This window comes from Ambystoma mexicanum, chromosome 7p (genome assembly GCF_040938575.1).
Source record: "Ambystoma mexicanum isolate Mex_15411 chromosome 7p, UKY_AmexF1_1, whole genome shotgun sequence".
NCBI classification, from domain to species: Eukaryota; Metazoa; Chordata; class Amphibia; order Caudata; family Ambystomatidae; genus Ambystoma; species Ambystoma mexicanum.
In genome coordinates, this window is record NC_090939.1 from 723,208,531 (window position 1) to 723,235,303 (window position 26,773).

The 26,773-nt window shown below is 45.9% G+C and overlaps 1 protein-coding gene across 1 annotated transcript in view; it reads left to right on the top strand.

The window, feature by feature from the left end:
- Window positions 1-22,445, top strand: part of SYAP1 (synapse associated protein 1) — a 1,300,668-nt gene extending 1,278,223 nt beyond the window's left edge. The window contains exon 9 of the mRNA XM_069636804.1: window positions 20,222-22,445. Coding sequence (XP_069492905.1) covers window positions 20,222-20,346 — 125 coding nt within the window. The 3' untranslated portion in view covers window positions 20,347-22,445. The remainder of the gene's footprint in view (window positions 1-20,221) is intronic.
- The last annotated feature ends 4,328 nt before the right edge of the window (window positions 22,446-26,773 follow it).

The following is a 26,773-nucleotide window of genomic DNA, read 5'->3' on the forward strand; positions in this document are numbered from 1 at the left end:
TATGTTCTTTTCTTCTTTGTTTGTCCTTTTTGGTTTGCGCCCTTAAGACTCAGAGTAGTGGTGCGCGGTACAAATGTAATAAGGTAAAGTAAAGACTAATCGGAGCAATAACTTTTTACACTAATTTAGAATGAACCAGGCAGACCAAGGTCACCTACACCGACAGAACACTGTTTAAGAATGGCGCACAGCTATTCTAGGCAGGTAAAACCTAATGTTGTAATACACTATTACAGTTGCTTTTCAGATCAGTGGAACACAGATTGGGGTAAGCAATAACTCCAAATTATTTTAGGATGGCACAAGGCAGACCCAGGTTAGTAAAACCCAAATACTTTTTTTTTCTTTAAAAAAAAATCTTTTTATTGGTTTTAAGGTACAACATGTATCAACATCGATAACACCCCCCCCCCTCTCTACCTCCCCCCACCCCCTTCCCCCTTATTCCCTAGGGCTCGAGACGACTAAAACATGGCTACCGGTCATTTGAAAACAACATAGAGCTACACTTTTAGAACATATTAAGGATACAAATGTTATGGGGGCACCATTGAAGCATATAGTCACTCTGCAAGCATTGGAGAACCGGGCCCCAGTCCAGCTGAAAGTTCTCAGTGGCTCCCTGCAGTCTACATGTCATCCACTCCATAGTTACAAAGTGCCATTCCTTTCTGAGCCATTGGAGTTGTGTCGGGGGCGTCTGTTGCTTCCAACCTTGGGCTATCACCAGCCAGGCAGCCACCACCAGGACCATGATCACCTTCCGCTGGCGCTTGGTGTACGTTTTTTGTGTGGTGTCCCATATGCCCGCCAGCCAGACTCCGTCCCCAAGGTTTTCAGACCCTTGGAACATTTTCCCAGCTTGGGCCTTAACCTCGTTCCAGAAGCCTGTGATGTTCGGGCAAGTTCTCCAGATGTGTCTCCAGTCTCCTTCCTGGCAACATCCACGGCAGCATAAACCATCCGTTTTAGGATACATTTCTTTCAGTCTCTTTGGTGTTAGATGCCATTACAGCAGTACTTTTTGCCACATTTCCCTCAAGTGAATGGATCTTATCAGTGTAGCGACGCTTTGCCATACCTCTTCCTAGTGGGATCGCAGAATTTCCATCCCCAGCGTCCCCTCCCACCTCCTCATGTATAGCCATCTAACCTCCTCCCCTTGCGAGTTCAGGTGGGCGTACAAGTTGGATATCAATTTGCGCGTACCTGGATCTGTTATCATATAGGTCTCAAATTTCGTGAGGTCTCTCGTTCCTGCTTCTTCATTGATCGGGGTGGATAGCCAGTGACTCAATTGAACATATCGGTACCTTTCTGCCTTCGCCACTCCCAGTTTTTGAACACAGTCTTCAAACGACCGAAGTGACCTGTCTTTGTACATATTGCCAATCCTAGTGCAGCCCGCCTGTTTCCAAGGCGTGAAGGCCTTCGGGTCCATCCCCGGTGGAAAATCAGGATTGTGGAAGAGCGGCGTAAATGGGGATGGATGTGTCGTCAAGTTCCCCCTCTTTACTGCTGAATCCCACGCATTGAGAGGAGTGCTCAGTATCTCGCTCAGTCGGGTATTCGCGTGTCTCTACCTTTTGTGGGACCACAGGAGGTTCGAGAGCAGGCCCCCTGCCACAACTATGTCCTGCTTTGTCCATTTGGTCTGTGGGGAATCTGCCACTCACTCCTTGATGACTCGCAATTGCGCAGCTTCATAGTACCTCTAAAAGTGTGGGAAAGCCTGGCCCCCTTCCTTCACTGCCGCTGTCAAGGTAGCCATTGCCACCCTCGGTGTCCTGCGTTGCCACACGTATGCGGATGTCATCTTGTTTAAAGAGCGAAAGAGTGACCTGGGGAGCCCAATTGGGAGGGCCTGGAAGTAATACAGGACTTTAGGGAGGATCGTCATCTTAACCGCCGAGATGCGCCCCCACCACGAGGTAGATAGTGTCTTGTCAACAGTATTTGGAGGTGGGTGAGCAACTTTGGATAATTTGCCATGTACAGTTGCTGGTTCCTGGAGGTGACTTTGATTTGGTTTGGTTATACTATCCTGTGCCAGCTTCACTCCTTGCTCCTGGGCCAGACTTGATATAGTCATGGGGTCGGCCGACAAGTTCAGTACTTCTGATTTGCTTTTGTTTATTTTGAGGCCTGAGATGGCTCTGAATTCCTCCAACTCGCTCATAAGTGTAGGCAGGGATCTGGTGGGGGTCCGTCAGAGCCAACATGTCGTCGGCGAATGCCATGGTTTTGTGTTCCAGCCTGCCCATCTTCACTCCCTTAATTTGGTGCTGTTGTCGTATCCTCGCTAGGAGGGGTTATAGAAACAGAGCATACAGAAGGGGGGATAGTGGGCACCCCTGCTTAGTTCCTTTCGTCTGCGTGACAGTTTTGGACCAGAGGCTGTTGACGGCGATTCTTAGGGAGGGACATTTGTAGTTTGCCTTTATCATCCTCATGTAAGAATCTCCAAAGCCCATATGTGCCATCGTACAAAAGAGCTGCGACCATTTGACTCGGTCGAACGCTTTTTCAGCGTCTAAAGCTACTAGTATAGCCTCTATGCCCGTGCGCTCGGCCTTTTCGGAAAGAGCACTAGTTTTGCCTCGTTCATTGATGGTGTGATGTTACCCCGAGTTTTGAAGGTGTTAAACAGTCTTGTAAGTCTGGTGGCCAGTACATGTCGGAATTTCTTATAAAATGTGTCAGTATACCAAGCGGGGCCCGGTGCCTTGTTCTTGAGGAGTTGCTTGATGGCCTGCAACACTTCCTCCATTGAGATATCTTCATCTAGTGCTTCGCGGGCTTCCTCGGTCAGTTGCAGCAGAGGTACATTCTGGAGATATATTTCTTGGTCCTCCTCTTTTGGATTACTGGTGGTATACAGGTCCTGGTAAAAAGTTGTCATAATCTCACCCATTTCGTTGTTAGTCATTTTCCGGGTACCAGAGGGATCCACCAGCACCATTATTGATCTCTCCATGGTCATCTTCCGAAGCTGTTGAGCGAGTAGAGCATCCGCCTTATTGGCGAGGATGTAATATCTTTGTTTCATCCTCATGAGTGAGTGGCACACCTTCCAAGTATGAAGGCACTCCAATTGGCTCTGGATGTGCTGCATGGCCCGCCTCTTGGCTCTACTTGGGTTAGCCGCTGCCTCCTTCTGTGCGTCTCGCAGTTGTGATTCAAGGTCCCTTTCCCACTGCGCTAGTTGTTTATCTCTTTTAGATTTCAAGACTATTAATTCACCCCTCAGAACCGCCTTGAAGGCGTCCCACACAGTGTCTTGCGGAGTCTCCCCCATGTCGTTTTCGTTAAAGTACGTATCAATCTTCTCTTGGATTTCCTCCGCCAGCACTGGGTCTTGTAGGAGTTCCCAGCGGAATCGCCAGGCCTATACTCTGCCCTCCCTGGTTTTGAGTGCTAGAGACGACGTTTTTCTGGTATGATCTGAGAGGACAATGGGACCCGTTTCCACCTCCCTGATTGTACCTAGAAGGTCCGTGGAGACCCATATATAGTCTATTCTTGATAGCGAGTTGTGTACATGAGAGCAGTGCGTGAAGCCCTGCCGTTCCCCATTCTTTGCTCGCCAGGTGTTGTGGAGGGAGAGGGAGTCTAATGCTTTCCTCAATGCCTCCGAGGGGGCCTTCGAGCCATCGCTAGTTCTACCTGTCATATCCTGAGTGGGGTTCCAGGCCAGGTTCAGATCTCCTCCCAGTATAATATCTCCCGTCGCAAATTCTTCAAGCGTTCCCAGCATTTCCTTTAGGAATGCCTCTTGGCCCACATTGGGGGCATAGACCGACGCCAGGGTGATCCGCCTCCCTTCCACCGTGATGTTCAGGATGACATATCACCCTTCTTTGTCGGTTCTGTAGCCGTGGATCTGTGCTTTCAGGTGTCCTTTATGGCAACCAGGACCCCTTACCCTTTCCCTCCGCATTTGACAGGAAGATATGTTTTGCCCCTTTTATCTTCAAGCAAGTTTTTTCACTTTTCTTTTTGTGTTTCCTGGTACAGTAGGATGTTCTCTTTCTGCTTCCAGGCTTGTCTGTCCAGTTTGGCCCTTTTTATGGGAGTGTTCATGCCCTTTACATTCTGCGAGAGCACAGTCACCGGGATTTTATTTATTGTATCCATGGAAAGATTGATGGGTGGGTTCTTTGTGGTCGCCCATTTTCCAGTTATGCTCTGTGCTCTGCCATAAGTTTGTCTCGCCGTCTCTAACTTGTAAACCCCCTCTTATTCCCACCCCCCCCACCGAAAAAACGCTTGAGGTCAGGACCGGGTTGCTACATGCCCTGAGACAAAGTGTCCAGTGCACCGCTTCGTATTTCCCCTCATAAGCACATCGTGGGGAGTCCTAAATCCCACTGGAGATTCCATTGGATTCCTTCCGCCTCCTCTCCTCGGCCTGTTAATAGTCTATCAGGTGAGTCAACCGCTTCCTTCTTCTCCGGTTGGTGTTTGCAGCGGTGATCATTAATCTTATTCTGAGTTCATGGATGGCGTTGGCATGCCCCGTGGCTGACTAGGTTTTCTTATCTCTCCCTTTCTTGTGGACCGTCTCCACCCCTCCTGCTGATTTGGGCCCCTGAGCCTCCTCTGGGGTTTCGGGTGTGCACCTTCTCCTCCACTCGGTATGCCCAGTATCCTTTCTCCTTCTTCACGGGAGGTGATACTGTGTTGGGCTCCCTCCCATGTAAACAGGAGGCCGAAGGGAAATGTCCATTTGTATTTCACCTGGGCCGCAGATCAGTGGCGACCTACCGGGCCCATCATCCGTCTTTTGAGAACGATGGACTGAGCCAGGTCCTGGTATAATTGCACTTCTTGACCGTTCACTCTTATCGGAGGGGGCCTGTCTGGCTTTTCTCAGTATCTGTTCTTTCTGAACGTAAGAAGTTATGGCCACCAGTACATCCCCGGGCCTTGTTCCCGGGGATGTACTGGTGAGAGTACTGGAAAAGGGTCTCGGCCCTTCTTTTAGGGCCCACTCTATGGATGCGTTCGATCCCTGCCCGCGGGCCTTCCTCTTCGGCCAGGATCTTGGTAAACAATTGCGTTACCTTCGACTTCAGGACTGTCTCATCTATGGTTTCCCACAGATTTTTGATTCTCACATTGCATCTCCTTGATCTATTTTCAAGGCCCTCGCATTGTTGTTCAAGGTACATGGTTGTCTGGGCTACCCCGTCTAGTGTTTCTTCGGATTTTAAGGAGTCATCCTCTAATTGCTGCAGTTTTCTTTCCACTGAGTCAGTTCTCTCCCCCAATTTGGTTAAGTCCTGCCTGATATTCTGGATTGATTGGACCATCTCAACCCTCAGAAGTTTAAATTGCTCTTGAACAGAGTTGAGTAGTTGCGATTGAAGTTTTTTAAAGCACATTTGCATGTCCTCTTTGTTCATTAGACTTCCCTCCATCCTTCCTCAGGTTGAGCTGGAACCTAGCGGGGTAAGTCTTCTGGCGTAGGTGTGAGGTCGTCTTGTGGCCCCCAAAGCTGCTTTAGGTTCCCTGGTTTTTCTGCGGGGAGGACTGTGTTGTGGACGTTGCCCGTGTTTTGGACATTTATGCATCTTGTCAGACCTGGTGGTGTTCATCTGTGGAGGTTTCTGTGGGCTTGCTCTAGGAGTCCAAGGAGAGTCCTTGATTATAGTACTGGGGCTGTTGCGTGGCGCCGCCTGTGCAGTGGGGAGAGCTGGCCTCGACTGTCTGTGGACTATTTCTGCTGTGCCTTCACATTCTGCATGCCGCCATACCAACAACCACTGAGGTGGGTCTGTGGCGCAACGTTACTCTTGGGGCCCCAGTGTGTGGCCACCAGGCAGTATGTCTAATTTATGGCCCTGCTCCCTCCACCTTGGCCCGTTGTGTGCGTTTTTCCTCACCTACTGCGTGGGGAGGGATGGACTGGCTCAGGTCTGCTGTCCTCTCCTGGGGGTGCCCGGGTTGGGCACCGCGTTGCGGTGCGTTCGGTACTGATGGTCATCATCACCTATGACCACTGTCGTAGAAGGCCTGCAGGTCGCAATTGACCAGTGCGCCGAGGGATATTTCTGCCCCGGTTCATGTGGCGAGATCGAGCTTCACAGTGCCGGTTGCTTGGGTGCAGGCTTACTTGTGCTGCTGGCTGGGACCCGGCTTGGGGCACTCTTTTGAAGTTCCCCTCCAGGGGCTGCTCCTTCCATTGAGCCCCCGCTCAGGCCCCGTGGTGTCCGTGAATTGCTGGTGTCCGGGGAAGGCGTGCCGCACCTGCGCCGCACTCACGGGTACATTTCCGCGGGGAACCTGCGCCCCCACGCTTCTTCAGTGCTGCTGGTGATCAGCGGGGCCTCCGGCAGGCCCAAACCGGCTCTCGGCAGGCCACTCGGGGTGTTGCAGGGTTTATTGGTGCCCCGAGGGGCTCCGGCGTTGCTGGGGGAGGGGGGAGAGGTCTCCACCCGGGGGCCCCAACTTTTTTCCTGCTGGTCTGCCGCAGCAATCCGCCACTCTTCAAGATCACCCCTCTTCTCGGGGCAGGTATGCTTTACGTGGTGGGCGCGCTGTTCTTTCCCTGATGGGGTGCGCGGTCCCTCCCCACAATGGTCCCCCCCCCCTTTTGCGGGCCCGGGGCACGATCTTCAATGGGTGGGCGCCCGCTGCCCTCTCCTTAGATGCTGTGCTGCCTCCCATTGTAGCAGCCTCTCCCTCCAGCGGGCACTGCGTACGGCGCATGCTCGCTGCTCGTCCGCTGCACTCTTTCAGCCCCGGGCAACTATGGCTCTTGTAATCCAGTTCTCCCAGGGGTTGCACTACTGCCGTCCCGCTGTTATGCTTTCCTTCTCGGGATCGCCCGATATGCCGTACTGATGAGCTGACTGTCGCGGCCCTGAGAGGAGAGACGGTTAGATGCGTCCTCACTCAACGGCCGCCATCTAGGAATCAACCCAAATACTTTTTAAATGAGCTACCAGCAACTTAAAGGTAAGTATAACCTAAGGCAGACTTATTCTAGACAGGCTAACAGCAAGTCAGGGGAAGCGAGACCCAATTGGGGCCCTCGTACATTTATATCCTAACAGTAATAGTAAAGTGAAGACAACAACATTACTTTTGGGGAAGATGTACAACCAATTCACAGGTGAGTAAATTAACCTTTATGTATACTTTTCAGAATGGCACAACACATATTGAAGGTAAGTAAGAACGTTTGTAACGGGTCACTCTCAGAGTGAGTTACCAACCAACTCTTTCACAAGTAAGTACTTTTAAAAACTTGTTATACTTTTGAAGACACAATCCTTTACTTATCCAGTCCTTCCCGATTCTATTGCATGTGCCCACTCAGGGGCTGAAGAGGGACCCTTGTGGTCTAGGAGCCAGCTGTAGGCAAGGTGGGACGGAGTTCTGTTGCAGGCAAAAGTCAGAGTTCCTTGTGGAAGACTGTTCAGCAAGTAAATAGTTCACTTTAAAGTTAGTTAGGTTCCAGGGACTTCTGAGAAGACGACACCCTAGGAGGATTCCAGCAGTGGGCCTGGGTGAACTGGATGAGAGGACTCCCAATCACAAGAACCCCCCCCCGACCCCCTCAAAGCTTTACAGAAATCACAAAGGCTTACGGTAGGTAAAAACCCCAGCCAACACAGTACCTTAGCATGGAAGAAGAGTTGCAGCAAGAAGACTTCAGGATCAGCAGCCAAAAACCTGGTCGCTGAATTCCTTGTCATGAAGACTGATGACAGAACACTGGAAGGGCTTCTACAGCAGGGATTAACTGTGCAGGCTCTAGGCAAGACTTTCTTTGTGGCTGGATGTGGTTTTGGCACCCTTTTTCAGGAGCCAGAAGAAGACTGAAAATCGCTAGTTGGATTCTCATCACTTACAAGGTCCAGCACTCTGATGAGGGGACTTTTCGTACTCTATTCACGTCTCTGGAGGTCCAGCAGGATGCCACCAAAGTTACAGCTCGATTTGGGATTCGGAAGACCATGCACCGCACGGTGGCTCAAGTTATTTGGGTATTGCAGCTCTGCAAGGTTGCAGCATGCCGTGGGATGGCTTAAAATGTCAGTCTTCCTCAGTCTAGTGGTTCTCACCAGGCTCTAGGTCGTCCTTTTTGGGATCCCCAGATCAATTGGAAGGAACGTTAACAACATGCTGCGGTTACACAGAAGGCTCTCTGGTCGCTGGAAATCGCTATGGCTGTCATTTCTTCATCTTCCTCTTCGGTTTCAGTGGTTGACTTGTCAGCAGCTTCCAGGCTTGGAGTATTTATCAGGAACTACACCACAACTTCTGCAATCTCTCCCTGCATTTTACAGCAAGATGGTGTTCCTTTCAGGCAAGGTGAAAGAGAAAGGGCTGCAGAGTTTTGGACTCCTCCCTTGCTTCCTGCCTTTCCAGACACTCTGAAGCCTGGGCGGAGAATCCACAGGATTCCTGCCGAAGACAAACAGCCACGGAGGTCGTTCCCATCTAGAGTGGTAGGGGAAGACCTCAGAAGCAGCAAGCACACAAGAAATGGTGAAAAAAGTAGCCCACCATTTTAGCAAACTGGTGCCCTTTCTGTGCATTGCTGAGGCTGAATTAACAGCCTGCGAGTAATGAAGACTAAAAAATCAGAAAAATAGCTGCACAGCCACCAGCCATCCAAGGAAGCATGCAATTGTAATAAAATGTTACCTGGTAAGTAAGACAAGGGATACATTGCATCCCCCCAGCATGCCACATGGGGTGTGCTGGCTCACTATATAAAACGTAAAGGGGGATGACTCTACTACTTGGGAACTGTAGTACACCCAAGTACATGAAAGAGAAAATAACAGGGAAGCCCATAGGTGCAACCCAGCCTAAGCCCAAATGTTGTAGGAAACCATAACTTCAACCATACACTACGGAGAGACATAAAACGGTCACCCTTAAGAAGAGTAAAAGACTAGATGAGCGGGGGAAAAAGATTCACCTTTACCGAGGGACAAGGTAAAATAGTTACCTAGTCTAAGCAAAATGTTCTGGGGTTCACACAGGTCATGAAGACTTCTCATGCATATGAAAATCTTACCTAACACTATCCCCGTCCCAAACAGGTTGGCCCAGGCCCTCAAACCTTGTGGTTTATATCAAATTTGTATACAATGAAACTCAATACAGATAAGTCGGAATAGGACAAAATGACCGAGGGCAAAAAGTCTGACGCCCATTTTCCCGCAGATATATATGTGGGGGGGGGTAAAGTTAATAAAAATGTATAGGGGTAAGGTGGGGGAGTTGTTGGGGGGTCTCCCCCCACATATATATTTGTGGAAACATGGGGGGGGGGAAAGGTCAGACATTTGGTAGTCAGACTTTTGCATTTCATCTGTTTCACCAAAATGTGACTTCCAAATGATGCATCCTAGCGGTGTGGCTTTACAGCACCTGAGCTCTGTGTGGCTTTACAGCACCCATGAGACACAGACAACCTCCTTTTTGGGATCTTTCCATTACACCTAATGGTACAAAACGGTGTACTCTGTATTCACGTAATCAGTCTCCCGGTTCTCAGGCAGCTAATCTTACCTCTGTGATGTAGGGAAAGATTTTTCTTTTTGCTGCTTTACTACTATAGATCTCAATGGGACACCCCATGTTTTGCTAATGTCTTCAACCTTTCCTGACATTTGGAGGTAAGTGAAGCCTTTTTGCTCCTGCTAAGCTCATCTTTTTGGGGGGGCATTGATCAGTCCCCGTTTGGGGAGTTTTCCTAAAGTCCTACTGGTAGTAAGACTTTAGTAAGCTATCCCAGTGGTTTGTAGATCCCCAACTCTTAGTATCATCCTGTACTAGCTCAGGGCCTTTGTAGAGTGTCAGAGTAGTCAGACTTATCTTGAGAGGAAGATGTGAGCTGTACGTAAATACACTGAATCTTATCTAGACGGGCACAACAAAGAAGCAATTACACTTATCATTTTATAAAAAGTATATATCTATTATATTTACACCAGAATCACTTTAAATACTTCAGATGTTTACGTTAGAACACTTAGGAATACTTGATAATACACTTCAAAGGGCACTTTCCCTTTTGTGTTAGTTTGCGGTTACATTTGTAGCAACATTAGAAAGGGAAAAGACAATGTTATCGTATTATCGGTTATTGTGCACTCATGCAGTTTTCAACGGTTTATACAATAATACATTTACTCTGCAAACGTTGCTTCCTGCAGTACCACACACTGCTAAGGGGATCTGGGTGGGTTGGATCGAATCTCTGTGGTGTCCTTACGGGTTCAGCAAAGATTTGGACGGATTTGGCCTTTCCAGGACAATGCATTCGAAATGGGCTGCAGGTCTCCTGGCATTGGTTCTGCAGCTCTGGAAACTCCTAGGACCCCAAGAGATGACTAGTTTCAAAGTTTGTCTTGGGAATGGTTGTTCCCATCAGCCAAAGGGAAGGAGTCATCCTTTTCAGAGCTCCTCTGTCACACAGAAAACGGGGTCAAGACAGCAGTGGTCGCTTCAGTGTTGCAAAGGGTCTGCAGGTGTCTCTGGTTGTCATCTTCAGTTGCTTCAGCTTCCAGAGGTCGCCTTGCTTTTCACTCCAGAAGCCTCACCTTTTATACAGTTCCAGCATACACTTCTCTGCAATCTCTCTCAGCATTTTACAGAAAGGGTTGTTTGACTGTCCAGTCAGGACAGCCAGACACCCTGTGCGAGCTGGATCTATCCAGGCACTCTGGCAGACAAAGGACAGGAGGGGTGGAAGACTCCTCCCCCACTTCCTGCCTGCCCAGACATTCTGAAGCCTAGGTGGGGGATACCTACAGGTTCCCACCAAAGGCAAAACACACAAACTGACCTCCCCATGGTAGAAGGGCTAACAAAGGACTACCACACTAGTAATGGCAGAAAAAGAAGGGAAGCCCCAAGTTGGTACTTGGGTGCCCCTATTGTGCAGTGCCGAGTCTACGGACATAGCCTGCGGTATACACAATAGTTGGTAGAACATGTCCACTGCCACAAGCCATAACCAGGTGATTGTCTATGTGACTGAAAGGTCACAGGAGCAGAGAGATGGCGGGATACTAGGTATCCCTTTAGCACTCCATTGAAAGTGGTGTGTGCCAATCTCTGAGGCTATAGAGTTTTGGGAGAGATACAAAGTATTTCTCTATCATTAACAACTGTAGTTACTTGAGGATACAGAGAAAGAATCTTAAAGAGGGATCCCAAGGGTCCCCAGCAACACTGCCCATAAGGATCTGTGTGCTGCAGTTGTAAAAACACAGATGCCTTTAAGGGCTATGGAGCAGACAGACGCCATAGTACAGGTAGAATACAAAGAATGGACTTCCAAAAGACAGAGCCCACAAGAATGAATGAGTGGGAAAAGGCTCCACTCATTCAGGATTAAAAGAAAAAGGTCCAGAAGTCCAGCAAAAAGTGCTGGGGGTCTCACTAGGAGAGGGGGTGAAGCATAAAAATGATCTCCCTAACACTTGTTCCCCCCCCCCAGACTAGGGACAGGAGGATCTAATCCACTCCTGGATGGCTCTCTTGACACAGTCGGTCATATTCTTTGGAGAGACCATCAGCATTCTTATTTTGGATACCTGACCTGTGCTCAATAGTGAAGTCAAAGCTCTGTAGGCTTATGGACCTCCTGAGCAATTTTGTCTTCAACCTTTCCTGACTTTTGGAGGTAAGTGCTGCTCCTGCTAAGCTCATCTTTTTTGGGGGACATTGGTCAGTCCCTAAGACTAACAGGGGGCATTGCTTTACAGGACCATCCAAGCTCAATGTGATTCTGATCTGCCCTCCCACTTGACACAGACCACCTCCTTTTCAGCAATTTTCCATTACACCTAACAGTACAAAACGGTGGACACTTTAGGTTCTCAAGCAACTAAACCTGCCTTTGTTCAAAGATGATCTGAGGAGCAGGTAGATCAACTAAACGCCCTGCATTAGATCAGCCTTATTGGCACTTTTGTATGCTTGTCAACCAATTAATATTCGTTGCACGCCACCTCCCCTACCATGGCTGCGGTTCCAACATTATTGCCACAATGATGGATGACCTTCAGCACCATCTGAGGCTCAGTACATTCTCAGAATGAAAGTAAAATGACACCTGCTTCCATGCTACACCCCCACCTACTCTCCCCTGCCCAGCTGTGTCTGTGTGCTATCATTAAATATTCCAGCTCTCTGAAATGTTCCAATAGCAATCGCTCTCTCCCTCTCCCTTAAATCTTGCAACATGTTCACTTTATTCTCTTCCACACTGTGGGCCATCTCCCTGCCTTTTTACCAGGTACATTGAGAGAGCCTGGCCATCGAAGAATATGCACACAGGGCAAGCTAGTAGAAATATTGAGAGAATCCTGAAAAAAGAAACTGAACACCAAACATCAACTTTCTTCACCTCCGCATTACTAGTCATTAGTATCATTGCCTCTCTCTCCAACCTTAAAGCATAACAGAATCTGTGTACTAGAACCATACTCTAAAATGATCAAGACACAGTAGTGAATCCGGCAGAAGCATTACTTGAGCAATGTTTGAACTTGAATAAAAAAAGATATACAAGCTGATCATGAAACCATAATTTCCTTTCCCTCGCCTGCTTAGAGGGGTAGTGAGTTTAGCTTTGTGTGCTTTCTGAACTCCGATATTATCAATCTGCATTCTCGACTGGGTTTGTGTGGCGCATAGGTTCTCCACCCTTCTGACTTTTGTAATTCATTTCTCTGACCAAGGTGTGTCACAAATCATTTCCAATCGGGTCAAAGAATGTCTCCTACTTTTATAACCATGGCAACGGGATATGGCCACCCAAACTTTATGCCTTTTTCTGGTAACCATGTAGAGAGGTCTGAATTCCCTACTTCGAGCTAGATTTAAGGCAGACAAGGCATAGAATACAATCATGTTTACGCTTTTCTCAAAATACATGCCTTGTCCTTAACTTTATGGCATCGGACTACTATGGACCTCCGACTAGAACGCGTTGCAGCCACCACAATGAGCGATTTGCATTTTCAGATCAAAACCATCTTCGTCGAGGGAAACGTAGAGGACCTCGGCAACTGCAGACCCATCTCCAACATCCCGTACACAGCCAAGCCGCTGGAAACGTACATATACAAAATGACCCAAGAATTCATAGAAGAGCACTGCCTACTAGACCAGGCACAAGTTGGCTTCAGACCAATGAGAGGAACGGAATCCGCTCTCGTCTCAATATGGGACAACCTAAAAATGAACGGAGACTCGGACAACAGCTCTGCCTTGATACTTCTAGACCTATCGGCAGCATTTGACACAGTTAATCACGACACCCTCATAAAGAGATTAGAAGGACTCCGAATAACACACCGCCCTACTATGGATCAAATCCTTCCTAACAAACAGAACAGAAACCGTATGGATGAAACCATTCAAATCCAGCCCGAGAGATTCCACCTGTGGAGTACCACAAGGATCATCCTTCTCCCTGCTAGTATTCAACATCTACCTATATCTACTAATCTGAATCATCAAAAGTCACAGCCTCACCTGCTACAACTACGCTGACGATACACAAATAATCTTCAAAATACAAGACAACCTATAAATAAACTCAACGCTATAAAACTGCCTCTGCGATATATTTAACTGGATGAACTCAAACTGCCTCAAAATCAAACCAGGCAAAACAGAAATGATGATTGTCACAAAAAATGAAGGAGAAAACCACCTCATCCCTTGGCCAAGGGAACTGGGGACAACCCCTTCATCTTCACAGTAAAGGCCCTACTCAAGAAATGCTTCTTTCTGATGTGAGCGGCAATGAGGATCCTGCTGTTCCTATTATTCTTGGAGACTTCAACATCCACCTGGATGCCTACTGTCCCCCCTCTGAACTCTTTTGCGACCTCTGCGACTCACCATTCTCCCCTCTGGGCCGACTCAATCTGCAGGGCACACTCTCGATGTTCTGATCTCGTCAGACCTTCCCCTCTCTCCACTCCTCTCTCCTGGAGTGACCACTTTCTCCTATCCTCCCACCCCACCCTCCCTACCCCACAGGCCAAGCCACCTTCACTGCCACCCACCTTCTTGGTCACCCGATCTATGAAGCGTGTGTCAGGTTAGGCTTTTGCCGCCACCTTCTCACTCCCTCCTGGCCCCCCCCCCTGGCTGACTCTCACCCTGACACAGCCCTCTCCACGCTCCACTCTTCTATATCTGATACTCTCGATATCCTTGCCCCAGTCATGAGAATCCGCCTGAAGCCCAAAGCCAAGTGTAACTCCTGGTATGACTCAGACCTCGTCACCCTTAAACGCAAGTGTAGGGTTGCCGAGAGGAAATGGCGTGCTTCAGGTTCATCCTCTGACAAACTGGCATGCCGCCTGCTGCAAAGGCAATACCGGCTCTCCGTCCTCACCAAGAAGAGAGCTCATATCCAAGCCTGCGTCTCAGCGGCATCTAACAACTCGGCTGAACTCTTTAAAATGTGCAAAGAACTGGCCAATCCTGCCACAGTCTCTACCTCTCCTGTCACTTCCCAGGTCATCTGCATGGCACTGGCTTCTCACTTCATTTCAAAAACTCAGGACATCCTGTCCTCACTCTCCCTCTCTCACCCCCTTCCTGCTATTCCCTGCTCTTCCTCTGGCCCTTCTGCAGCCACACCTCCTCCCTCCTTCTCTGCCTTTCCCCTTTTCTCTCTAGACCCTCAAACTATCAAGGATCACATCGACTCCCTGGTGCCTGCCCTGGCAGATTTCTGCAATCACTCCTTCGCCACTGGAGTCTTCCCTTACCCCCTGAAGCACTCCCTTGTGCACCCTCTTCTAAAGAAACCCTCTGCCGACCCCTCCTGCCTGGCTAACTATTGCCCAATCTCCATCACTCCTTTCCTGGGCAAGCTCCTGGAGAAACTGGCCATCTCCCAGCTCAATCTCCACACTGAATCTGTTGGTTGCCTTCATGACCATCAGTCTGGATTCAGAGCTGCCAGAAGCACGGAAACTGCTCTCCTGAACATCCGTGAAGACCTGCTCACCAACCTCGACTCTAACACCCCTTGCGTTTTTATCTTGCTTGATCTCTCGTCTGCCTTTGACACGGTCAACCATGCCATCCTACTCAACCATCTCCGTGATAACCTTGGTATCACTGGTCAGGCTCTGGCCTGGCTGACTTCTTTCCTCTCCGACAGACCCTCCCAGGTCCAACTTGGGTCCTTCCTCTCCGACAACGTTTTCTCTACCTGTGGTGTACCCCAGGGATCTAATCTCTCTCCCTGGCTGTTCAACCAATGCCTGGCACTCCTTGCCCACCGCATCGCCGCTCTCTGTCCCAACTTTCAGTGCTATGCGAATGATACCCAGCTCATTTTCAGGCTACCCTCGGCCTCCTCCTCTCCTTCCCTCATCTCTGACTCTGTCTGCCATCCAGGAATGGTGTGCCGCCAACGACCTCTGCCTTAATGCTAGTAAGACTGAGATTCCACTCATCGGCACACCCACTCCCTCCTTCCCTGCAGCTCTCTGGCCGGCCTCTCTTGGCCCTCCTCCCACTCCCACCTGCAAGGCTAAAAACCTCGGGGTCATCTGCAACTCTGCACTCTCCTTCTCCCCTCACATCTCTGACGTCTCTAAGAAGTCACACTACCAGCTGCACCTCCTTAGAGGTATTCTTCCTTTCCTCTCCTTCCCCCCAGAAGCTCACTGTCTCCAGAGCCCTGGTCCTCTCCAAGCTGGACTACTGTAACAGCCTTTATCTAAATCTGCCTGCCTCCACTCTCCGCAACATATCCAGAACAGGACTGCGAGACTTGTCCTTGGCCTCAAGACCAGGGATCGTATCTCTCCAGGACTGAAATCTCTGCACTGGCTCCCAGTGGCTGCGAGGATTAAGTCCAAAACCCTCTGCATTGTACACAAGGCCTTCTGGGGTCTGGGACCGAAATACCTTCAACTCTCTCTTCCTAAATATCTCCCTTCTCGAGCTCTTCGCTCATCAGCCTCCAACTCCCTTAGGGTCAGTCGCTTCTCCAAGCAACGAGTTGGTGGCAGATCACTCTCTTCAGCAGGGGCCTCTCTCTGGAACAGCCTTCCTGCCTCCCTGAAACTCGAGGAGAACCATCTCCGGTTCCGGAAACACCTCAAAACCTTCCTCTTTGCTTCTGCTTTCTCTCCTCCCCTCCCTTGCTGAATTCCTGACCGAAATTGCACTGGTTACCTGGCCACCCTTTTGATCTCTGGCCCAGGCCCTGTCAATTACCCACCTGCATTGCCTCCCTGGCAACCCCTGCATTTGGGGACCGTTTCTCTATATCCCTTCAGTCCCCTACCAGCACTTACGTCTGCACTTCCTTGCACTTGCCGGCTGTTGGTGTCATATTTACTCCACTTCCCATGTACTGCACTTCCCCTCTCCCTTACCCCTGCGCACTTTTCCCTTCCCCCTTTCCCATGCACTTGCGCGATCTGAATGACACCTGGCCTAGTAGGATTGTTGTCTGTCCTCCCTTTGTTCCCCCGCTTGCCTAGTCGCGCCTTGAAACACTTGTGTATAGGTGCGTTATAAATGCCATATCATATCATTCGCCAGCAAAACAACCGCCATGATCGCGCTCGTCATTTCTAGAGTAGACTACGCCAACAGCCTATACTTAGTTATGCCTGAACGACTTCTATAAAAAACTAGAACGCATACAAAATGCGGCTGCCAGACTGCTTCTGAAACTAGCCCAAAGAGAACATACCACACCAGCGCTAAAAACACTACATTGGCTACCAATAAAACAATGAATAAAATTCAAAACAATGTGCATCACGCACAGAGCAGTACACAATCAAGGCGCTGAGTTCCTGAGAGTCAAACTGCATCTTCATCAACCAACAAGAACACTCAGATCAAGCAATGACATCTGCATGGAACGGAACCCCTACAACAAAAGAAAACCTGGTGGATCCTCTTTCTCTCGCCAAGCGCCGAAAACCTGCAACGACCTTCCGAAGTACATACATAACACAATAAACCAACTACTATTCAGGAAACTACTCAAAACTTGCCTCTTCACGTCATAACTAGAAGACCGCCAACAGGGACACACACATAACTATAACATGGAAGAACCAAGAGGCAGACCCTGACCCACACCAAGCAAGCGATGGGGGAAAAGATCATAAGGAAAATACTCCACGACACACCAACGACTAACCGAGTGACAGCCGTAATAGGACCTAAGACCAAATACATAGCAAGAAGGAGACAGGAACACCAGGACGACTCATTGATAGCACCCTGTCCCTAAACCATAGCCACTCCCAACACACCTAGTAATGGCAGATAGCAAGAGAATAGGGAACTCCCATCCACTAGCTCCAAACCACAGGGTGAGAAACAGAATAAGAATTCATATCACACAATGCTCATCAAGATACAATGGGAAGCACAGTGCACCATCACACACAAACAACAACCAAACAATAGCTCTTAAGGAAGTCACCCCATGGAAAAACGAAGAACTAATTGGGAGATAGACATGATAGGAGGAAACTAACGACTGAATACACAGGCTGACCGAGACGGAAGCACTTGGATGCCTCATCAACTGCACACTGACCCTGAACCATCCAAGCTCCAACAGACCACTGTCACAATAGATAACAAGAGTATAGCCAGTACCAACATCAGTTCCACACCCGAAGGGAAAGTTCAGACATACCTATCACCCCAAACAATACTCACTAGGATAGAGTTGGATCCGCGACGCACCATCACACACCACAGCGAGATGGCCTATAAGGAATCAGCAACAACCCCACCCACAGGGATACAGCTCAAACGGAACCAGAAGTATCAGAATCAAGAAACAGACCCCACTAACCCAAGCCTCTAATCTCTGCATACTCAACCCACATAAAACTCACACAACCATTTCTCTCCCAGCAATCCGCACGCACTTTACCACACTGCATCAACAACACATATACAGCACACAAGGTCTCTCCCGATCCGATACTTGCACCAAAGCCCAGCACCCGGTGTATACTAAGCTGATGCTGCCAACAGCACACCACCTCTCCCGCTCCTACCCCCGCTCCACCTGACTAACCCTACCTGCCCTCCTCTTGTTTACAGATCCACCAGAGCGCCTAGGGACCAATTCCGTTGGTGATGGTGCGCTATTTAAGTACCTTTAACATAACATCTTGAAACAGACATCTGACCAGACTGTTAATTTGTTCTTCATCTTGCTTCGGGGTTCCCTGTCTGCTTCAATCACTGCCAAAACACACAGATTGGATCTTCCCTCACGATTTTCCTTGTCTGTACTTCTTCCCCGATCTTCATTTTAGTGAGCCTGGCCTCATATTTAAGGTCCAATAAATATGTACATAGATTGTCTAAGACTTCAAGCATGTGTTACACCTTTTCAACCATTTGTTTATTTTCAGAAGTGGAGGATTGTACCTCCATTGGAAAAAAACTCAGATCGCCATTGGAATGTCTTTAATATTCTGTAGTCTGAGTCCGCACCCACCTCTGAACTGTGTTCTGCCATGATTGACTCTATGTTCAAAGTATGGGGTATTTGTGCAAGTCTCTGGAGACTTTGCCTGTAAGACGCCTGCTGATCTACTTCTTCAGTACAGGGGGTTATCTGTTCTTTGATCTAAAGGAGTCTGCCTTTACATCTGCCAAAAAGGATATTACCACTTAGATGATTAAACACTGAGCACAAGGAATTTACTCTTCCAACTCATCATTCTTACAGTTGGCCAATCTCATTTCTTAAAGGGAAAAACTGCAGATTGCATTCACTACAATTACCTAAGAATTTGTATTCTTTCCATTGGTTTCCATTCCATTAATCTGTGCCTTCTTTGCAGTAGGGCCCACATGGAATTTGGGGGGCATGACTTCAAACCCCTTTCCTTATGCGGGAGGTCTGGGTAGGGAGAGAGAGCAGGAAATCCTCAAATTCGGTTGAAAAACATAAGGCTCTCTGAACCCTCACAGCGCTTTGTAGCGTTGTCACCATTTCTTTTTGATTTCATGGCGTGCCACTTCTTGCGCAGGTTTACTGTATTCACGCACACACAGAAGCAGAGCTTAACTCGCTGCACTGTTCAGTGACCCCAGGCACCAGTTGCAGCCTTTCACCCACAAACAAGGGCTCTGCTGACCGTAACCTCAGCAACTTCACATCCTTGCCTCTCTACCTTACATACGTTTCAGCACAAATGGTGCATGGAAGCACACATCTGCAGAGGAGAGCTTTCAAAATTCTGGTGTGGACTAGTAGGCAGTGCCCTCTGCAGGCTTTCAGTTTTAATGTGAGTGAAAATAGACTAACCAGCCAGTTAATCAGAATATTAACTTGGTCAGGTTGAATACTGCAATTTAGTAGCATTCCTCATTAAGAGGCCAACAGGCTGCATGTTCTCGAATACACAGCCTCATGGGATCTCCTTCAACCTTTCAGGAGTCACTGATTATTCTTTGAACGTCTTGATCTCTTGACATTAACTGTGTGGAGTGTTTTCCGGTTGACGGGCCATTCATCCTTCAGCCGCCTTTGTTTGGATGCGTGTGACTTCAGTATCTATTAAAGCTGCCCGTTTGTTCAATGTAGGATCATTAGCGGCCGGCGGAGTGATGCCAACCAATCCGGAGGCTATGAATGAGAGGATAAATTTGCAGTAAAAGCCCATATTCCAATACAACCAGCATTTTTTTGGGCAGTCACAGTACTCTCGTACATCACATCCCAAGCGTGCACATAAAAAAATTACTACTGTACATTTACTGTTGCTCCTGTCAACAATGTGGTGGTGTGTTTTCTTGTTATCTTTTTAAAATAATCTGGCACAGGAAATACATGCACTCTACTTTCTTTTTTTTAAAGAAAATTGCGCATAGGTGCTAACACCATTACTTGCCGCATTCTGGGGTGGGCTGACCATTGACTGCCAAGCTTTCCCTCAAACACAGCCATTAATGCTACAGTGAGCACTCTGCAGAGTAGTGTCTTGACATAGTTGACTAACACCCTAGTTAGCTGCCTCTTTGAAAATATTGTACAATGAAAAAATAAATGCATGTGTGTACCTGAAGTAACTGCCTTTTAATGAGGAAGCATTTTTATTCAATAAAAATATATGAAGGCCTACTGCTTGATAAAACGCTGAAGCACAATTATTCAAAGGATATGCTCCAGCTAGTTACTAACCAGACACTTTTCCTTCTATTGTAGATGATTCTGCAGATTGGGAAAAGGAACTACAGCAAGAACTTCAGGAGTATGAGGTTGTTTCGGAATCAGAAAGACGAGATGACAACTGGGATAAAGAAATAGAGGAGATGTTGCAAGAAAATTAATAATCCTCTTAAAGTATGTTGGACTTCCACAGTTGACATTGGTATCTGCTTTGGCTTTGATCGGATGGGGAGGATTGAAATGGTGGTGGAAAGTTCTAAGAAACTTGAATTGAAGACGGGACACAACCAGCATTCCTTCTTCTTTACCCATGAAAAAGGAGCTTTGTTGCAATTCTACCATCCAAGTGGCTCACCGTCTAACGATTATCAATAAAATACAAACCATTTTATAATCTGAGAATAAATATTATGCTGTAGCAAGGTATTTGTATATAGGTTGCAGCACTGATTACAAATCAGCCTTGTACATATTTAGGAATCTTAATTGTAGTTTGTTTTTCTTCTTTGGGTATGTGCAGGTAATTTTATATGTTGATTTCATAATTCTGATCGAAGCACTGCAAATGGCTAAGTGATTTGATATGGACTGGATGTTGATTGGAGCAGTGGGCCTGTTTGGCTGTGTGTAGTGTGGCAGATATGGTTGAAGATGGAACATTAACTTGTAGTGCATAGTTTGGAATTATTACTATTCAAAACAGTTCTTAGTGGCTCCTTTTTAAAAGAAAATCGTTTCACTCTAGGAAATTGTTCAAATTGGAAATTACATTTCCAGGGAATTTCTCTTGAAATCCAAGTCAAGTTGGGTTACTTACTATGTACCTAAACTTCAATTTTTGTTCACAAGAAACCTTAAAGAACCACAGTACACATAGCCAATATATTGTATTTTTAGTGCAGATTTCCTTGAGGAAATTGTGCCAACAGACAACTGTTTCTTGATTTCTCTGTTTGTTTCATTGTCATCATTCAGTTGCTTTTCTATCATTTTCATTTTGCACGTTCACCCATCTTGCCTAAAGATATTTCTGTAAAATGTTATTTAAGGGTGATTGCGTTAGGACTCCTGTATTTGTCTTGGTCAACATTGATGTTGCTCTGATTTCTACACGTTTAACACACTCTTGTGTTTTGTTTCTCAAAATAAGCCAGGCTCATGACCTTTGCAGCCCAACAGTAGTTACGTTTATTAGTCATTCACATCTTTCCCTCCAGTGATCCTAATGCTGATCATATAACCCAGTCATTACATGTTTTGTGTGTTCTGCATACATCTGAATCAAAACGGACCATATCAATACAAAACAGAAATTGTTCCCTCTGCTACCACTAAAACATTGTATGTTCCTTCTGACTGGGCAATGTGGACTTTGAAAGTTACCCACAGCTGTTACACAAATGCTCTTTTAACTTGTATAGAAGGAAGGAATTGAGCATCAAATTGGGCAATGAATTCTATAAAGGACAGTTGTGTCACCACGTGTGAATTTAAGGGTTATGCCTACTCTATGACACTGGGGTGATAATAGTTTGCATTGAAGTTGGCAAACCACTGGTCCAGAATTTGTAACCAAATGATATGCAATAACTAAAAAACAGTTTTGCCTACAGTTATGATCCCCCACGAGGATCCATGAATGACAGGATTGGACTAATGGTCCTATGTTTCTGTGTGTTTATTTTAATGCTTTTTTAATTCTTTTTTGTCTTACTCAGTCTATTCTTTTTAATGTAAGAAATTAACGTTTGGGTACTACAGTTACAGTTTAGACTGTAAAACGGATTTTCCTTGTTTATTAATGGCGCTCTAAATGGAAAGTCTGTATTGAAAAGAGGGCAATTTGTGTAATTGGCTCAACATTGATTGTTTCTTCCATTCCAGGGTGGAAGGTTCTGGAACAGGCTTAACAATCTAAAACGTTGGTCTGCTTATGCTAAAGGGCATTTTCTACCCTTTTATTACACTAGGAAAGTTTAAGATGTTAATTTACGTTTTATTCTACATCAAGCCCAGTAAATTCTCCATTTAATGATACTATTGAAAGTAAATGCTGACAAGTTGTGTACATTTTGATTGTATCAAGGGGTTCGAAAATGAGTTTGGTGTAGAGAATTGCAGTTTTCATATACTTTTAGATACAAGTGTAATATTTTTGCCATTTGGTTTAGTAAATGACTTATGACATTTTGATTTTTTCACAAATCTAAACTAAAAGCTGTACCACATTTTGGAGAAATAAATGTACAGTAAGACTGTAGATGTTTGCTTCTCTTTACGTCTGAAAGAAGTGTCACATTAATGTAGAGTGAATTATGTTTCTCAAGTACACAAATCTACAGTAATGTACTCATCTTTCATATAGGACTTACAAAACATACTTCAAAGTAGGTTGAATAAGCACACGTATTTTACTTTTGACCTTAAACTATCTATTCAGGGCAACTTTCTTTTCCATATTCAATCTTTATTCAGGAACCATTTCACAGTTGCACATCTCCACATTGCACCAATGAGTCATCATATATCAAAGAAAGTAATATGTGTGCAATGCACAATAAAGTAACACAATAGTAATTGTCACTTCCTATAAAGCGTGAAGCTCCTGCGGAACCACTGACAGTCCCTATTCACACAACAGGGCTCCAAGAGAACATAGATGGGGTAGTAGAAGCTTCTCATTAAAACACAGTCAAAAAATAGTTATCTAGTACGTCTTTGACAGAAAGTATGATGCGAGTAGGGAGAAAAGAATGCAAATCTCTTGTGTTGTGCAAATAACTTGTTGCAAAAGTATGGAGAACATAGGACATCATCTTAGTAAGCAGTGTGAATGAGCACAGAATACACACACCAAGTCTCAAAGTGAAATCTAATTTACCCGAAAGAACCATCCTGATTATGCGTCTGTGTTTTTTCCTCCAAGTGCATTCTTTGTTGTGAAAACATTTTAGAAATGTTATCATAAATGAAAAATACGACTTTTTCTTTAACCTGTGTTCTACTGTTCCGGTTCTTCAGAAGGAATTCATCCAAAATTGATTTAAAAATATTTATACCCGTTGACCATGATATTTAAAGATACAATCCAGCATGTTTCTCAGTTATTCCCCAGTTATGGGTAAACATTGTACTTTCAAAACAAAGTCAAAGCAATAACTCGAGCATAAAACCTCTCACCTTGGTGAAAAACATTATCACACATGTGCTCTTATTTAGAGTATGTAAAGGCGAATCACACTTTGGCATTGCTTTTTAATAGCAAACCTGGATAGATTAAATTGCATTTCTACAAAGAGCTATAATTATTGTACAATAGTGGCTCTGCAAATTTGTGAATGAAAACGGGTTGCTTTAAATGAAAGAGAAAAAATGAAAGACCCGGTCATGGCACACATTTTCGCCTCCCCAGACATGTTTCAGCCTTATGGGGCATCATCAGTGAGGAGTAGCTTGGGTCTTTAGCCCCAGCAGGTTTAAGACCCACATCATGGCATACCTGTCCCACTCTGGTGACTTAGGCAAAATAAAAGGTGATTACTGGAAGGTTTAGAATTAATCTTAACCTCTGGCAAAGCTCTGAGCAACCTTCCAAACCATTGTTGTTTAGCCTGCCAAGCCATTACAGAAAGAGGGTCTGGAGAGTTATCCAGAGCAATGCCAGAGTTTAAGATTAATTCTAAACCTTCCAGCCATCACCGTTTTGTTTGGTTTTATACTGAAAGAGCAATCAAATATTATCTTTTGCAATTGGGTCTTTATGGTGATAACTTCAATTGAGCTCTAGTCTACAAGTTGAGAAATTCCTGAAAAGGTAGAGATGTGATCAATAAAATCAATACGTACCATGACAAATGGAGGTCCTTTATTGGAGCTGGCAATGGGGAGGAGATAAACATTGTGGAGTATACACATTAGTTGTTAATATGTTGAATGAATTGGGTAGGTTGTGAGCAAATGTATGAATAACAGCTTGGATGCAAACTGTGTCCAAGTGTTTTAACTAAATTTGTACATGTTTTCATAGTGTTAAAGACACCTTTTGTAATGTATTTTGAAATGTATGTGTTCTTTTTACATTTAAATTTGCAGAAAATTGATTTTAAAATGTTGTTCTTGATAAGAGATGGTGGTTATGTCCTCTTTGGGGCATGCCTGTGCATTTTCCCTCATGTAATCCATTGTTTGTTTGAATATTCTCTTTTTTAGCTGAATGTTGTTGTATGTATTTATTTGTCTGTTGTATAAGTTTCTGTATTTGGGATGGCTGTTGGTATCAGAGAAACAGAGCTTGTGCAATCGTTCTCTGGTAGCAAAGACCAAGACTGCTTTATAGTCTTGCAAGACAACCCAGAGATCTACATCACCATTCAATAACTTGATCCACCCACCGGACCTCCACGTTTATAGGTTATGATTCTGTGATCGAAAATTAAACTTAAGGAAGACACTTCAAGAACATAGATTCATTGTCAAATCTCTGAGAGGAGGCCTCTCTTACCTGTCCACTTTTTTCTAGAAACATTGACAAGTCTCTTGACAAGTTTTCTTCACCATGCCGATCGCCTGAAAAATTCTTTGTGAAAGATTCCACTGGAACGACAGTCAGGATAACCATATTCTTTCTTACACTTTGCTGTAAACTGTCATATACACAGTACCGCTGTCCGACTGATCTATACCATATGACACCCATGGTTCTTTGCACCAAACCGATGACTCAGCAGCTCTCATGGATCTACTTGAAGGATAGACTATTGTCCTTGAAGTGAATTTAACAGAGAAAAACAGAACACTTGTATTAAATCAAGCAATTAGAGAAATCAAGCAATTAGAGAGTATAGTCAGTCAAAGAAAAGCAAAAACCTAAGAAAAAAGATCTGCATCCACAGCCCCCCCTTTGAAATTTGCGTGAAACACATACCCATGTTATTCCTTTTCCTGTTACAATGTTAAGGGTTTCATGGGAGCCAGGTCTGCGAGGATAGACTTTTGATTCCATTAATACAAGTTAAAGTTCAATATTTGGGCATCAATTTCTTCTTCATAGTTACCATATTCATACACATCACAGAGCACTAGGGAAAACAGTTTTTCGCTCTACTGTAACTGGAGTTCTGGTGTATTGGATATTCACACAGATTACAATTCAGTTCTTATAGCAAGACTAAATGTTAACATTATTTTTTTTAAACATTGTATGTAAACCTGTGCATAGTTGCACAATAAACTTGCAACTAATGAAGCTCCAGCACTAATTTTAATTCCATGAAAATAAAATAATCATTATAAAGCAAAGTTGCATTAGCCATTCTTGCAGGCATAATAATGCAAATAACATGGTCAACACATTAGGGATAAAAGGGCTAATATAGTGGGTGTAACATGGCATTGATTTATGAGTCGGGATACTTGACTTACAGTGTTGGTTACGGCTTAACATAAAATCGATATACAAACGCCATTCATCTCTCGATCTCAGGGGTGCAGGTATCGATGTGTAATAAGTCTCCTCTATAATATTGCAGAATGTAATCTCTTACAGACTGTCTAGCGTGGGTGTAGGACCACATTACCAGGCAACAGAACTGGTCAATCCCATTGGTGAACCGAGATGACCCTCTGCCGTGCAATTTTTAGGGATTCCAACAAGAACTCGAAAAGCTATTTGCCTGTCATACTCGAGGACAACCCTTGGATAATGAATTGTTATCACTGCGGCAAGTCAGTCAAGACCTGTTAGCCTACATCGCCACATTTAACAGATTGGTTGCAGAAACCAACTGGCCTGAGGAGAAGAGAACCACCCTATTCTACCGAGGCATGCGGGGAGAATTAAAGTATATTCTGGACCAAGTGATTAACTCCCCTGAGGGGTGTGCAGAGTATATCGACCTGGCTGTGCTTTTAGACCACCGGTTACAAGATCGCAAGACAGACCGCGCACGTGCAGAGGGGAGAACTGTATCTGTGCGTGCAAGAGAAAATCCAGTACGACACCCCAAGAACCACCCAGAGCCTATGCAATTAGGAGGGATCCGGAGTCCACTTACCAAGACCGAGAGAGAGAGAGAAAAGGAGACAGCAGCAGCTGTGTTTGTATTGCGGAAAGGCAGGACATTTCCTCTGTGATTGCCCAGTGAAACCACCAAAGAAGGTGGTGGGGGCCCTAGACAAGGGAGGGAACACGAGGGAAACTCCAACACCCAGCAAGTGTAGAGGTAAACTTGTCGAGCGAAGAGGAGCCACAGACCTTGCACCTAGTCATAGCAGTGATCCTGATTTGCCACCAACAGCCGTCCATGATGCATGCTGTAGAGGCATATGTAGACAGCGGTGCGATAGGCAATTATATGGACCGCAACCTGGAAAGTAGGATTGGGATGCCCATCCATTCCAAATCAGTAACAGAAAACGTCATAGCAGTAGACGGTAGCCATTTATCCTCCGGGTCCGTGACGCACTATATAGAAGAGGTAACAATACTTTGCCAGGATGGGCATAGGGAGAACATCGCCTTTGACTTAATCTGTGCCCCGCTGTTCCAGGTGATCCTGGGGATACCATGGTGTGGTTAGAGGCTCATAA